This window comes from Oryx dammah, unplaced genomic scaffold, assembly GCF_014754425.2.
Source record: "Oryx dammah isolate SB20612 unplaced genomic scaffold, SCBI_Odam_1.1 HiC_scaffold_3, whole genome shotgun sequence".
Classification (NCBI taxonomy): Eukaryota; Metazoa; Chordata; class Mammalia; order Artiodactyla; family Bovidae; genus Oryx; species Oryx dammah.
Window position 1 is genome coordinate 39,711,963 of NW_024070187.1, and position 16,950 is coordinate 39,728,912.

At 40.0% G+C, this 16,950-nt stretch overlaps 1 protein-coding gene across 2 annotated transcripts in view; it reads right to left on the bottom strand.

Annotated features, from left to right (window-relative positions):
- The window catches only part of KCNIP4 (potassium voltage-gated channel interacting protein 4), a 574,348-nt gene that overhangs the window by 20,489 nt on the left and 536,909 nt on the right, over window positions 1–16,950 (bottom strand). For both annotated transcript variants that reach the window (XM_040237928.1, XM_040237929.1), the window contains exon 3: window positions 972–1,041. In XM_040237928.1, coding sequence (XP_040093862.1) covers window positions 972–1,041 — 70 coding nt within the window. The remainder of the gene's footprint in view (window positions 1–971; window positions 1,042–16,950) is intronic.

Here is a 16,950-nt window from a genome sequence, read left to right on the forward strand (position 1 = left end):
CATGGAAGGTTGCAGGACAAGTTACATGGAAGGTTGCAGGACAAGTTTGAGCTGGGCATCCTGCCAGTGATGAGGGATCAAAGGAGAGACTATAAGTTCCACTGGCAGATGTATATCTTCACTCATCTCTAATATGTACACATTGTCATTATGCTCTCTTTGTTTTCTTCCCAGTTAAAATAATGTCTAGAGTGGTACTGATTTTCTGAGATGCAGGGGGAGGGGTGATAGTGAAGAGTTCCTGAAAGAGAGAGAAAGAGCAGAAAGGAGCAGCAGAAAGCCTAGATAAGACTCCAGAAATATCTGGGTTCTAACCTAGTAGTAGTTGCTCAGCCATGTCTGACGCTTTGCAGTGCTACGGACTGTAGCCTGCCAGGCTCATCTGTCCATAGGATTCTCCGGGCAAGAATGCTAGAGTGGGTAGCCGTTCCTTTCTCTAGAGGATCTTCCTCACTCAGGTGTCAAACCCGAGTCTCCTGTGCTGCAGACAGATTATCATTTGAGCCACAGGGGATTCTAACCTAGATCTGCCATTTTAGTGGGTGTATGAGCCTGAGCTAAACATTTAGCTTCTCTAAGCCCCAGATTTCAGATCCAAAAAATTGAGGATAACTACACTTTCTAATTTTGAAAGTTGGGAGAATGAGACATTGTAATGCATGTGACAGCTTTGCGGCTTTTGGGACCCATCCATCATAGTCAGAAAGCGCCATGCCTTTGAGGGGTGTGGCAACAGGCACTTGGTAATACTACTTGTATTCAGCTGAAGAGTGAACTCTTGGATATTTGATAATTTGTAAGTAGCTCACTTTTATGATGTATTGGGAATCACATGGGCAGCATGCTGTGTATTAATTCTTGGATGTAAAGATGAAAAATGTAGAGTCATGCCATGAAAGATTAAACCAAACTCAAGATTGCAAGCGTAATTCTAGTTGAAAGTATGCTCACTGATCCACATTTGTACCTACCTCCCTGTGGAAAGAACTGCGAGTAAATCTCTTTGAAGGTATCTTCATTAACAACCCCGCTGGGACATTCCTAGAGGAAGTGGGAGAGAAGCAATATGAGCAAAGTGTTCATAAAATGGATTTTCCTGCACATTTTGAAATAGGACTGTCTACTGTGCAAAGCTGAACCAAGAAAGTTATCCATCCATCCATCCATTATCACAAAAAGAATAAAAGTGCACTATAAACTTCTCTTTGTTCCAGTTCTCATAGGATGAAAAAAAGTTGCTGATGTAAAAATCTTTGCATAGTATCCACATCACAGCTGGTCTGACACATTAAAAACCACAGGGTTGTTTTTAAGAACATGTATATATGTAATCTATGGGTAGGAGGAAATTTGTTTTTCATCCAGCAAGAACACTGCAAGAGGTTTCTGATATGGTCTTGACTGGACCTTCGTGTTGTGTCCTCTGCAGATGTGGTGGACACACATCGTCTTTAGTTTAATGTGAAAATGGTGTGCTCGCTTGGGTCTAAGGTGGCCCCACAAGCCTCCAGCAGGAATAGCTACAGATTGCTCCAGACTGCATAATAACAAAGGGTAGAAAAAAGTCACTTGAGTAAGGAAAGACCCCAAGATTTTTTTAAGTTCTAAAGAGGAGGGTGTAAAAGGAGGATTCCTGAATGTAATGAATTCCCACCTTTGTCCCGTGGTTGGAGTTATTTAAGACTAATGGATACTGACCACAGGAACGCCACTAATGTTGGATTATTGACTTGATGGGGCCAGAGAGCAAAGGTACCCCTCTGAAATGGAAATTTTCTATAAAAGGAACTGAAATCTAAAATGTCATACAAAGTGAAAGTGAACGTGTTAGTTGCCTAGTCGTGTCCATCTGTTTGTGACCCTATGGACTGTGGCCCGCCAGGCTCCTCTGTCCATGGAATTTTCCAGGCAAGAACACTGGAGTAGGTAGCCATTCCCTTCTCTGGGGGGTCTTCCCAACCCAGGGATCGAATCCAGTCTCCTGTATTGCAGGCAGATTCTTTACTGTCTGAGTCACCAGGGAAGCCCAATGCCATATAAGGTCTGCCTTTATGCCGAGGTGAGGACTATGTAAGGGCTAAAAATGCTTTCACTCTTTGGAGTTTCAAAAACAGTCTGGTCAGGAATCTGAACTGGAGAGATCCCTGGAACAGTCGAGACTGACAATCACAAAGTAATTTGACATCAAACCACACGTGGGATGCTAACTGCCTAGGGACAGGCCCATTTTCTGTAAGCTCCCTCACTTCAGTTCTCACAGAACCCCCGTGGTCTACCAGCATCTCCAAGATTCACTGGGGGAGAATCAGAGGTATGCTAATTCCCCTGACGTTAGACGTGGATATTCTGAGGCTATTTCTGGGATCTGAGGCTATTTCTGGGATATTCAAAAATCATCTGTGGTCTTTAAAACTCTTACCTCTTGAAATCATCGTCCCCTCCTGAATAAACCTGATGTATTAATTTGATGTTTCCTTTTTCTAAAACTCACAGCTGTCATGTGCTCCACGTGAGGAATTGTCTATTCTTTTCTTTGTTGGTTTGGAAGGTTATACCTTTGATACATTAACACAGCTTCAAATAGTAGTTGCCAATGTGAAGCTTGTGTTACAGGCTTGTTGTCAATGTGTATTTTTCCCATTCGATTATTATAATGACATAGATATCTCCATTCACTGAAAATGAACTAGGTTCTGTGGTCAAGTGCCTTGTTACTCAGAACCAGTGGAAGAGTTGGAATGTGAGCTTGAAACTTTCCAGATTGTCACAAGGTTTTGTATTAAATAAGCCCTGTGGAAATAAATGATCCTGAGGACCTAAGAGAATTGCAGCAAAGGAATGACAGCCAGAAACAAATTAGGAAAAAAAAAAAAACCAACCAAGCAAATTATGATGTTTACTTTCATATATCAATTTGTCTGGGACATGATGCCCAGTTATTTGGTCAAGCGTTATTCTGGATCTTTCTATAAAGGTGTTTTTGAATGAGATTTACATTTAAATTGGTGGATTTTGAGTAAAAGAATTTACTCCAGCATATGAGTAGGCCTTACCTAAATCATTTGAAGACCTGAATGGAACAAAAGGCTAATTTCTCCAGAGCAAAAGAGAATTTTCCAGCCTTGGGACCTGATAGGCAACACTGATTTTTCTTGGTTCTACAGCAGATTGCCTTTGAACTTTAACTGCAATTTCTTCTTGAGTTCCTGAATCTCTAGCCTGTCTCCCTCTTCCATCAGATTCTGGACAGGCTAAGCCTTCACAATCATATGAGCCAATTGTTTAAATAAATCATTTTCTGTATACATACACATCTATTGGCTTTGTTCTTCTGGAAAATCCTGACTAGTACATGAATAAATGAACAATCAAGAGTTACAACTCCAAGAGGAAAGAAGATGGTATTGTATATAGTTCATCACTCAAAAGTTTTGACTAAATGACTTTATCTAGTTGGCAGCAACAGAACCAATTTTAAGAGCAAATAAGCACTTTGTAGTTAGACCCTCTCATGCATGGAAATTGTGATTGATTGCCTATTTATCTCTGAGCCATCTGCTGGGAATAGTAGGGAGAGAGCAAATAGATAGCTGTCTGCCATCAGGTGGTGAATATATGCAAGGTCAAAACTAGACACTTGCCTCAGAGTTCAAATGACTCTAGCAAGACACAAAGATGGGAAATGAAGGGATACCTGCAGTTAGCAAACTTGTCAGCTGCCTTTAGTCTCTAGATGCATTTGATAGATATATCTTATAATGTGAATTGAAATTCAGAAATTGACAGTCTCATATGTGTTTGCTTTATGTTTAATCATATGTCTGGGTCAGACAAAATCCTTTCTCTGCCAACTGAAAATTCCTGGTCAAGTTCTAAGGTGGTGAGACTCAGCAAGTTAATTTGTCTTTATTCATCCTTTATTTATTACATTAATTTACAGCTTTAGCCCATACATACCGTAGGTCTATTATTCTAGGAACTTTTCTAAGAAATGAGGCAGCAGTAGTAAACAAGTTAAATGTCTTATTTTCATGAGACCTGCATCCAGATGGAAGAAGAAAGGTTAAAAACAATAAATAAGATGATAAAAATAATCCAGGAGTGAAAAATAAGATCATGGCATGTGGTTCCATCACTTCATAGCAAATAGATGGGGAAACAGTGGAAACAGTGGTTGACTTTATTTTTCTGGGCTCCAAAATCACTGCAGATGGTGATTGCAGCCATGAAATTAAAAGACGCTTACTCCTTGGAAGGAAAGTTATGACCAACCTAGACAGCATATTAAAAAGCAGAGACATTACTTTGCCAACAAAGGTCCGACTAATCAAGGCTATGGTTTCTCCAGTAGTCATGTATGGATGTGAGAGTTGGACTATAAAGAAAGCTGAGTGCCAAAGAATTGATGCTTTTGAACTGTGGTGTTGGAGAAGACTCTTGAGGGTCCCTTGGACTGCAAGGAGATCCAACCAGTCCATCCTAAAGGAGATCAGTCCTGGGTGTTCATTGGAGGGACTGATGTTGAAGCTGAAACTCCAATATTTTGCCCACGTGATGCAAAGAGTGACTCATTTGGAAAGACCCTGATGCTGGGAAAGATTGAGGGCAGGAGGAGAAAGGGAAGACAGAGGATGAGATGGTTGGATGGCATCACTGACTCAATGGACATGAGTTTGAGTAAACTCCGGGAGTTGGTGTTAGACAGGGAGGCCTGGCGTGCTGCGATTCATGGGGTCGCAAAGAGTCGGACACGACTGAGCGACGGAACTGAACTGAACTGATGATCTTCTATTTATTTAAAAGAGTTCTTACTACCTTCAGGAAAAGATTAATCATATTTTTCAGGATGCTAGTGACTTACAAAGCAGTACAACAGTCTATTTTCTAACTCCTCTCTTACCAGTTTTATTGAGTCATTTCTGCACAAAAGAGGTATCTCCACCTCTCCATCAAGAAGAGTCTGACCTGCCCATGCATACAGCTAAGTGTAAACCATAAACAATGTGGCTGTGTCAGGTTAAGTCTTGCGATAACAAACAAGATCCTAAATACATAACAAATTTAAAAGAAGGCAGTATATTTTTGCTTGTCTAACAAGAGTGGTAGTACTGATCTGAGTTATTAAGGGACAGGTGTTCAAACTACTGCACAACTGCACTCATCTCACATGCTAGCAAAGTAATGCTCAAAATTCTCCAAGCCAGGCTTCAACAGCATATGAACTGAGAATTTCCAGATGTTCAAGCTGGATTTAGAAAAGGCAGAGGAACAAGAGATTACATTGCCAACATCCGTTGGATCATCAAAAAAGCAAGAGAAAACCAGAAAAACATCTACTTCTGCTTTATTGATTATGCCAAAGCCTTTGACTGTATAGATCACAACAAACTATGGAAAATTCTTAAAGAGATGGGAATACCAGACCACCTGACCTGCCTCCTGAGAAATTTGTATACAGGTCAAGAAGCAACAGTTAGAACCTGACATGGAACAACAGACTGGTTTAAAATTGGGAAAGGAGTACGTCAAGGCTGTATATTGTCACCCTGCTTATTTAATTTATATGCAGAGTACATCATGTGAAATGCTGGGCTGGATGAAGCATAAACTGGAATCAAGATTGCCGGGAGAAATATCAATAATCTCAGATATGCAGATGATAACACCCTTATGGCAGAAAGCAAAGAAGAACTAAAGAGCCTCTTGTTGAAAATGAAAGAGGAGAGTGAAGAAGCTGGCTTAAAACTCAACATTCAAAAAATGAAGATCATGGCATCCAGCCCGATCAATTCATGGCAAATAGATGGGGAAACAATGGAAATAGTGACAGACTTTATTTTTTGGGGTTCCAAAATCACTGAAGATGGTGACTACAGCCATGAAATTAAAAGACACTTGCTCCTTGGAAGAAAAGTTATGACCAACCTAGATAGCATATTAAAAAGCAGAGACATTACTTTGCCAACAAAGGTCCTTCTAGTCAAAGGTATGGTTTTTCCAGTAGTCATGAATGGATGTGACAGTTGGACTATAAAGAAAGCTGAACACAAAAGAATTAATGCTGTTGAACTGTGGTGTTGGGGAAGAGTCCTTTGGACTGCAAGGAGATCAAACTAATCAATCTTAAAGGAAATCAGTCCTGAATATTCACTGAAAGGACCAATGCTGAAGTTGAAACTCCAATACTTTGGCCACCTGATGTGAAGAACTGACTCCTTAGAAAAGACCCTGATGCTGGGAAGATTGAAGGCAGGAGGAGAAGGGGATGACAGAGGATGAGATGATTGGATGGCATCACCAACTCGAAGGACATGAGTTTGAGAAAGCTCCGGGAGTGGGTGATAGACAGGGAAGCATTATGTGTTGCAATCAGTGGGGTTGCAAAGCGTCGGACACGACTGAGAGCCTGAACTGAACTGAAGTACTTCACATGAGATCTTCATTGAGTCTTGCAGGTTCTTTCATTGTGGCTCACATACTCTCTGGTTGTGGAGCGGGCTTACTTGCTCTACAGCATGTGGGATCTTAGTTCCCTGACTGGGGATTGAACCTGCATCCCCTTCACTGAAGGTGGATTCTTAACCACTGGACCACTTCCCCTGATATCATTTTTAAAGGATGATATTTTCAAAGAAGTTCAGTAAGGGCTAAACATTGAAGCATGAATTTGTTAATTCGGCTTTCTTCACCATAAGACCAAGAAGCAATAGAGTTCCCAGCTTTAGAGAAAGTGAGGAAAGCTCACTTATCTATACTGTAAGAAGTTACTATAACCTTCTATAAGCTTTATGGCTTCTGTATTTTATTTTCTATTGATATTTCATCTGATTATTAGCAAATGGTCATGTAGTGAAAATATGTTGTCTATAGAAAAAATAAAGTAGATAAAAATCACCTATAATCATATTACTGTAAGGATATTTTGGTCCTAACTGTATATTAATATGCCATACATATAAAATTAGAAGTTGGACATGACTTAGTGACTGAACAACAAACAATAAAAAAATTAGAATAAGAATGTAGCATTGCATCTGATTGTTTTTACCATAAAAAGTTTCCTGACTGTAACATTTCATTATTATTAAAGGCTGCATAATAATGTGTCCGCTGCATTTACCATACTGTGGGTATTTAGGGAATTGCAGCACATTTTTGAACTACATAGGAATAGTAATGTAATTAACATTCTAGTGCGTACATCTGTGGTTCCACCTGTGGTTCTTTCTTTATGACTAATCCCAGAAGGAGGCTCATAAGACCAAAGGGTTTAAACCATGTTACAGCTCTAAACCATGTTAAGGCTCTTCATATGCACAGTCACATTGATTTCCAGAAGGGATGTGCCCACATGTGCTACCACCACTGGTTTATGAGAAAGTTTCACGTTGAGAGGCGCTGCTGACCAGAATCATATGGTGATTTGATATTCACCAAATCCCATGAACAAACAACAATAATTTGCTTTCCTCATGAATCTAATTATCATTCTGAAAATTACTAGGGGATATCAAGGTGTGTGTCCAGATCCCTCCAAGGGATAAAGTGATGCACAGATTTTCATGCAGACAATGATACTTTGATGGCAGTCTGCTGGACCACATCACCACAGTAACAGATGTTTAATGAGTATACATTCACTGCCTTCTTACCTACAACATCTCTTTTATTAAATAACATTTTCACTAACCCTGAAAAGTAAGGGTTAGTTAGAGATGAAAATGAAGCTTGAAGAGATGAAAATTATGTAACTTGTTGGAGTCACAGTTTTTTACAGAGGCATACATGTGTTTCAGTCAGTTTAGTTCAGTCGCTCAGTCGTCTCCAACTCTTTGTGACCCCATGAACCGCAGCACACCAGGCCTCCCTGTCCATCACCAACTCCCGGAGTCCACCCAAACCCATGTCCATTGAGTAGGTGATGCCATCCAGCCATCTCATCCTCTGTCGTTCCTGGCTCCTCCTGCCCTCAATCCTTCTCAGCATCAAGGTCTTTTCAAATGAGTCAGCTCTCTGCATCAGGTGGCCAAAGTATCAGAGTTTCAGCTTCAACATCAGTCCCTCCAATAAACACCCAGGACTGATCTCTTTTAGGATGGACTGGTTGGATCTCCTTGCAGTCCAAGGGACTCTCAAGAGTCTTCTGCAACACCATAGTTCAAAAGCATCAATTCTTCTGCACTCAGTTTTCTTTATAGTCCTACTCTCACATCCATATATGACCACTGGAAAAAACATAGCCTTGACTAGACAGATCTTTGTTTTCAAAGTAATGTCTCTGCTTTTTAATATACTATCTAGTTTGGTTATAACTTTCCTTCCAAGGAGTAAGCATCTTTTAATTTCATGGCTGCAATCACCATCTGCAGTGATTTTGGATCCCAGAAAAATAAAGTCAGCCACTGTTCCACTGTTTCCCATCTATTTGCCATGAAGTGATGGGACCAGATGCCATGATCTTAGTTTTCTGAATGTTGAGCTTTAAGCCAACTTTTTCACTCTCTTCTTTCACTTTCATCATGAGGCTGTTTAGTTTTTCTTCACTTTCTGCCATAAGGGTGGTGTCATCTTCATATCTGAGATTATTGATATTTCTCCCAGCAATCTTGATTCCAGCTTGTGCTTCTTCCAGCCTAGTGTTTCTCATGATGTACTCTGCATAGAAGTTAAATAAGCAGGGTGACAATATACAGCCTTGATGTACTCTTTTTCCTATTTGGAACCAGTTTGTTGTTCCATGTCCAGTTCTAACTGTTGCTTCCTGACCTGTATACAGGAGCAGAGATCAAATTGTCAACATCCGCTGGATCATTGAAAAAACAAGAGAGTTCCAGAAAAACATCTATTACTGCTTTATTGACTATGCAAAAGCCTTTGACTGCATGGATCACAATAAACTGTGGAAAATTCTGAAAGAAATGGGAATACCTGTGTTTACTCTTTAAATAAATTGTCCTTTAGTGTGTTCTATGCATTAAGCACTCTCCTGGGCACCAAGGATACAGAGTGAATTTTTAAATATTCCATTTTGGCTTTTATGGAATTTGTAGATTAGTGTAATCAAACTTACACCTTCCTGACTTCATTAATTGCAATGTTAAGTTGTCTTTTGGATTATAATTTTTTAGGACTAAAAAAGAAGGCTTCTGGAGATCCAGCTATGGAAATACTTCTTTCGAGAAGACACACTACATTTGTTTGCTTCCACATCTTCTTCCATTACGGGGGCTGTGTTGGAGAGAGCCACATGCAAAAGGAAGCCTTTCAACCCAAACTGCAGTATTGATATAAAAAATTTTTTTAATTAAATATATATGACTATAGCCCACCACGCTCCTCCATCCATGGGATTCTCCAGGCAAGAATACTGGAGTGGGTTGCCATTTCCTTCTCCAGGGGATCTTCCTTACCCAGGGATTGAACCCAGGTCTCCTGCATTGCAGGCAGATGCTTTAACCTCTGAGCCATCTCGGAAGCCAATATATATATATATATACACACACAAAGGTTCATATAGTCAAAGCTATGATTTTTCTAGTGCCGGGAGCTTGTGTTAGGAATCCCACCCGTTACAAAGGTCATGAGGAAGGAAGCCCGACACAATGCAAAGGCGTGATCTGGCTTCAGGGGTTCCCCCTGGGTTTTCCTGAACATCTACAACCCAAAACCAGAGTCTGCCTGCTTTATTGTACTGTGCTTTCCAGTCTTCTGACATTCTCTGGAAAAAACTTAACTCATGGCTTCAGTCTCCTGCATATGAAAGGAATGTTTCAGCTCAAACCCTTTTGATGGCTCTCTAACTTGCCTGACAGGTTCCCCTGGACTTTTACAATTTCTGAATTGCTTACAGCCCCCCAACAGCAAAAGGCACAAAGCTTAAAGCATCTTAAAGATACAGAGCCTTTTCTAAAGAGCTAAAAATTATATTGGTGACGGGTTTCACTGTTGACTCAATGACTGCTGCCAGGCCTCCATATTCTTTATCTTTTAAGCACCTGAAGGATATTAATCAATGTAATTGGGATATAGAAAAATGAATATAGTAGTTTTGATGTTAGCAACACTAGACTTTTGAGTTAATTACTTTTCTCTTTGTTATAAATCACTGTTCTCCTTTTACTTGTTATAAATTGTTTTATCCTTGCTATGTAAGAATGTAACTTTATTTAGTGCTTTCTGAGAGTGGCAGCAGACTTTGGAAAGAACAACATTTTTAAGAAAAATAAGTCTTCTGGTTGAAAAACCCTTATCAGAAAAGGGCCAAAAAATGTTATTTGGCCTTCTGGCCAGAAGATGATGTAAATCACCTAAGACGTGTGTATACCACTAGGTATGCAGAGAGAAAGCCTGGTCTCGATAAGAGTCAGGGCTGCTGACACTGCATAATTTTATATTACCCATTGATCTCTATGTACAATCAAAAAGTATAAAAAGCCTCTGAACAATAAAGGATGGACGAGTTTCTTGGACTAGTCTCTCGAACTAGTTTCTTGGACATCTGGCTCCCCCAGTGTTGGCTCTCTCTCTCTTTCTCCCTCTCCCTCCCTCTCCTTTTCTGGCTGAATTCCCATCTGGAACACGGAGGCTTGCCGAGTCTACTTTCTTGCCCTGGCTTTTAAGATCCACGTGAAAGGGAGCCTAAGGCAGGGCACCCTTTGATATTCAAGTGGGCGCCGGTGGCCCAACATAGACGGTGCAAGTTCCTTGTCTGGAACTTTATTGGCTTTCCAGGTAAACCAAGTTATTCAGCATCTTTTCTCCACTAAAATTTCCTACTACACTATTCTTTCCTAATCTCTCTTTTATATTTTGAAATAAATGTTTTTCCTCACCACACCATCCCCGCTTCGAATTACCCTGGATCTACTGGGGCTGGACCCCGGCATTCTAGTAGTCATGTATGGATGTGACAGTTGTACCATGAAGAAGGCTGAATGCTGAAGAATTGATGCTTTTGAATCACAATGCTGGAGAAGACTCTTGAGAGTTCCTTGGATAACAAGGAGATAAAATCAGTTAATCCTAAAGGAAATCAACCCTAAATATTGGAAGAACCAATGCTAAAGCTGAAGCTGCAATATTTGGTCACCTAATGCGAAGAACTGACTCATTGGAAAGAACTCTGATGCTGGGAGAGATTGAAGGGAAAAGGAGAAGAGGACAACAGAGGCTGAGAAGGTTAGATAGCATCACTGACTCAATGGCTATGAATTTGTTGGTGTCCCAAAAACAACAACTTTGGGACATGGATAAGGTCAGAGAAGCCTGGTGTGATGCAGTCCATGGGGTAGCAGAGTCAGACATGACTTAGTGACTGAACCACAACATATATAATTGTAGTTTGTGAGATTTGGGGAAAATTAAATGTTTTAAATTTATTTTTTGAGAAATGACTGCCTTTAGTTCAGCAAGGACCTCTATACCTTCTTCCTTACCACATACACTTTAATCTGAATATGAATGGCTGGACACCAAAGTGCTTTGGGAAAAGTCCCAGATTTTAGGACAGGTTAAGTGAACTACTCCATCAGCTGTTAAGTAGCTAGGATTTCCTGGTGCTGTGCTGGCTGGTATATTAATCTGTTAGGACCAGCAAGTTTCCTTCAGTGCTTCTTAAACCCCTCACAATGATATGATCATAATGTGATAAATGTAGAGTGAGATTTTCTTAGCATGTAACTGCCAAGCCATTTTCTGTTGATCCTACTCAGCTGCCTTAGGTAGTGTTATGAGACACGTGGCAAGGTCTGTTATAAATGTACTAGGACTATTTTGCTACTACTAATATCCATACTGCTGCTAAGTCACTTCAGTCGTGTCCGACTCTGTGCTACCCCATAGACAGCAGCCCACCAGGTTCCCCCATCCCTGGGATTCTCCAGGCACTGGAGTGGGTTGCCATTTCCTTCTCCAATGCATGAAAGTGAAAAGTGAAAGTGAAGTCGTTCAGTCGTGTCTGACCCTTAGTGACCCCATGACCTGCAGCCTACCAGGCTTCTCCATCCATGGGATTTTCCAGGCAAGAGTACTGGAGTGGGGTGCCATTGCCTTCTCTGAATGTCCATACTAGTAAGTGAGAAACTTTTGTAATAATAATAATTAGCATGATGATGGTCATGATGATAGCGATGATGATGATAAGTTAATACATTGTGTTAAATGCTTTCCCTGGATTTTCTCATGGGAATGTATAGATGCAAGCATCACCTCCATTTTACTGATGAGCAAACTGTTAGAAAGAAACTACCCACGTTCTCATAATTATAAAATAGCATAGCCTAGTCTATTGACCACAGAGTTTGAGGATTTAAGCAACTTTAGAGCTTAAATGGGTTTCTCCTGCTCTTGAAAAGTAGAGGGCTCTCATAAAACCTCCCGAAAGCTGAAATGACAGAAAACACAGAAGCAGTCACCATAAAGCAGAGATGCTCACAGACACAGGTCAAAGCTATGGGGCTTGATGCTAAGATGGCAGAGGGTAGTTCTTGGGGGAGGGGGCTTGATGGTGCCCGTTGGTGCTTGGGATGTGCTGCCTCTGTAGCAGCTAACTGTAAAAGGAATGCTGTATGCTATATTTCGCTTTTTGCTTTTCTACATAAAGGTGAAAATCCTCTTCAGACTTCTTTTCATTAGCAAAAAGAGGGGCTAATGTAGGTCTTTATCCCTAAAGCAGGGATACCTGTAATCTAGTCTAGTGGCCTCGTTTTTAAACTGAGGAGACTGAGTTTGAGGTTATAGGAATTACCCGTAAAGCACATGATGGGCTGCTGAGCCTTACCTGTGTCTGGCTTTCCTGATGTCTAGCCTGATATGTGGACATCACAGACACCTCCATGTCCATTTAATAGCGGGTCCCTTCTGCTGGGAAGCATTTAGAATCGATTAGTGAAATGCTTATGCTCCTGGGCTCTGGAGTGAGATAGAACTGCATCGAACCTCTCTTCTACTTAAAAGCCGCAGAGCTTCAGACAAACATTTCCGCGAAGTCCCCTTGTTCTCCTCTGTCACATTTGGATAACTATTGACACTAGAGGGCTGCTATGAGGATTAATAAGATCATTCCACATTATGTTTCCATCTTAGAACTCTTCTTTGCACATTATATTTGATGTGAGCTGTCAGTACAATATTAACAACCTGGAATTTGGTAAACAGAACTCCATTATACAGAGTGACTATAACCTCAGCATGGCTATCCTAGGGTTAAATGATATCCACCAAAGCAGTTGAACACAGTAGAGTGCTGGGTTGATATAAGGCAATGAGCCTACAAAGCAGATATGAGCTATGCCTCCCGGTCTAGCTTTATAAATTGAATCTGCTCTCTCTAATATCATCAGAGTTTACCCTCAAAGACAGGGGAACACTGCAATTGTAAATGACAGCTGAGAAGAATAAAAGGCCACATACTGGAAGTAAATGTCAGAGGAAACTCAAGAGCCTTTTATTCATTAAAGAAAAGTTTTCCCTACTAATGTTTAGGGGAGTACATTAGAAATACAGTAATCCATGAAAAGCATTGGGAATGGGGCTTTGCAGAGAGATCCATGTATGCATAGGAAAGTGCTAAAGAAATTCTTTTTTGAGGTGCATTGTGAGTCCTTACACTTTTACCTCTTCAGAAAGTCTTTTAGCATTTCCTTGAAGGTTGTCAGAACACTGATGGAATTTTCCATAAATGGTTGTAGTGATATGCAAATCAGAAATATTCTGTAGCTAATATTTGTCTACTCGCTGTCTGAAATCTCCTCTTCCCATAAATCATTGTGGATCCAAAAAGAATTAATACAAAAATATTATGGGAAAAAATAAAAAGTAGAAGTCCTTGTGAAATAAATAATTCCTTGGGGAGCCTTTTATGTCACATCTTTTAAACATCTGTGGTTTTTCATTAACCCTCACATCTACTCCTGTTGCCAAAGAAGGCATCCATGTGCTTAACTTGAAAAGCTTGGGTTTCTACAAATAGAAATGTCATGGCGTCCATATTTTGTCCAAAGACTATTCTTTCGGGCATTCTTTCTGACAAAGGAAGTGGATGACATCTCTTTAATAAGTAGCACAGCATACAATGGACAAAACGAAGACTAGACACTAGGCATTTGGTCCAGGGAAGAAAAAAGGGAGATTAAGATCACTCCCCCAAATAAGTAGAGCATCTCATCCTTCTAGCAAGAACTGATAACAAGCAAGTTGACAATTCTCAAAGGAAGTTATCTTCTTAAGCAGTAAAATTGTCAGAAATCACACTTAAAGTGAGCCAGCTATAAGTTCATAAGGAGAGACCAGAAATCATCTAAAACACTTAGAAGAACATGTGGAAATAACCCATGAGATACACCGAAAAGCAATCGATGGATTGAACAAGGCAAGAACAGATGTCTAGGGGAGGCGGTCCTAAGATGGCAGAGGAATAGGAAGGGAAGACCACTTTCTCCCTCACAAATTCCTCAAAAGATCATTTCAATGCGGAGCAAACTCCACAAAACAACCTCTGAATGCAGGCAGAGGACATCAGGCAACCAGAAAAACAGATCATTGTCTTCAAAAACAGATGGAGAAGTCTAGAGACCACTGTAAAAATAAAACCAAAAACCAGAAGCAGGAGGCTTAAGTCCAAAGCTTGAAAACATCAGAGAACTCCTGAATTCAGGGAACATTAAGTAATAGGAGCTCATCAAATGCCTCCAAACCTACACTGAAACAAAGCTCCACCCAAGGGCCAACAAGTTCCAGAGCAAGACATATCACACAAATTCTCCAGCAACACAGGAACACACCCCTGAGCTTCAATATACAGGCAGCTCAAAGTTACTCCAAAACTTTAGACGCCTCATAACCCATTACTGGTCACTCCACAGCACTCCAGAGAGAAGAAACCCAGCTCCACCCACCAGACCTCCAACACAGGCCTCCCTAACCAGGAAACCTTGACAAGCCACTGATACAACCCCACCCACAGTGAGGAAGCTCCACAATAAAGAGAATTCCACAAATTACCAGAATATAAAAAGGCCATCCCAAATGCAGCAATATAACCAAGATGAAGAGACAGAGGAATCCTCAGCAGGTAAAGGAACAGGAGAAATGCCCACCAAACCAAACAAAAGAGGAAGAGATAGGGAATCTACCTGAGAAAGAATTCCGAATATTGATAGTGAAAATGATCCAAAATCTTGAAATCAAAATGGAATCACAGATAAATAGTCTAGAGACAAGGATTGAGAAGATGCAAGAAAGGTTTAACAAGGACCTAGAAGAAATAAAAAAGAGTCAATATACAATGAATAACGCAATAAATGAGATCAGAAACACTCTGGAGGCAACAAATAGTAGAATAACGGAGGCAGAAGATAGGATTAGTGAAATAGAAGATAGAATGGTAGAAATAATCAGTGAGGAAAAAAGAAAAACGAATTAAAAGAAATGAGGACAATCTCAGAGACCTCCAGGACAATATGAAATGCTCCAACATTCGAATTATAGGAGTCCCAGAAGAAGAAGACAAAAAGAAAGACCATGAGAAAATCCTTGAGGAGATAATAGTTGAAAACTTCCCTAAAATGGGGAAGGAAATAATCACCCAAGTCCAAGAAATCCAGAGAGTTCCAAATAGAATAAATCCAAGGCAAAAAACCCCAAGACACATATTAATCAAATTAACAAAGATCAAACACAAAGAACAACTATTAAAAGCAGCAAGGGAAAAACAACAAATAACACACAAGGGGATTCCCATAAGGATAACAGCTGATCTCTCAATAGAAACTCTTCAGGCCAGGAGGGAATGGCAAGACATACTTAAAGTGATGAAAGAAAATAACCTACAGCCCAGATTACTATACCCAGCAAGGATCTCATTCAAATATGAAGGAGAAATCAAAAGCTTTACAGACAAACAAAAGCTGAGAGAATTCAGCACCACCAAACCAACTCTCCAACAAATTCTAAAGGATATTCTCTAGACAGGAAACACAAAAAGGGAGTATAAACCCAAACCCAAAATAATAAAGTAAATGGCAACAGGATTATACTTATCAATAATTACCTTAAAATTAAATGGATTGAATGCCCCAACCAAAAGGCAAAGACTGGCCGAATGGATACAAAAACAAGAACCCTCTATATGCTGCTTACAAGAGACCCACCTCAAAACAAGGGACACATACAGACTGAAAGTGAAGGGTTGGAAAAAGATATTCCATGCAAATAGAGACCAAAAGAAAGCAGGAGTGGCAATACTCATATCCAATAAAATAGACTTTAAAACAAAGGCTGTGAAAAGAGACAAAGAAGGCCACTACATAATGATCAAAGGGTCAATCCAAGAAGAAGATATAACAATTATAAATATATATGCACCCAATATAGGAGCACCGCAATATGTAGGACAAATGCTAACAAGTATGAAAGGGGAAATTAACAGTAACAATAATAATAGTGGGAGACTTTAATACCCCACTCACACCTATGGACAGATCAACTAAACAGAAAATTAACAAAGAAAGGCAAACTTTAAATGATACATTAGACCAGTTAGACCTAATTGATATCTATAGGACATTTCACCCCAAAACAATGAATTTCACCTTTTTCTCAAGTGCTCATGGAACCTTCTCCAGGATAGATCACATCCTGGGCCATAAATATAACCTTGATAAATTCAAAAAAATCGAAATCGTTCCAAGCATCTTTTCTGACCATAATGCACTAAGATTAGACCTCAATTACAGGAGGAAAACTATTAAAAATTCCAACATATGGAGACTGAACAACACGCTTCTGAATAACCAACAAATCACAGAAGAAATCAAAAAAGAAATCAAAATATGCATAGAAACTAATGAAAATGAAAACACAACAACCCAAAACCTGTGGGACACTATAAAAGCAGTGCTAAGAGGAAAGTTCATAGCAATACAGGCATACCTCAAGAAACAAGAAAAAAGT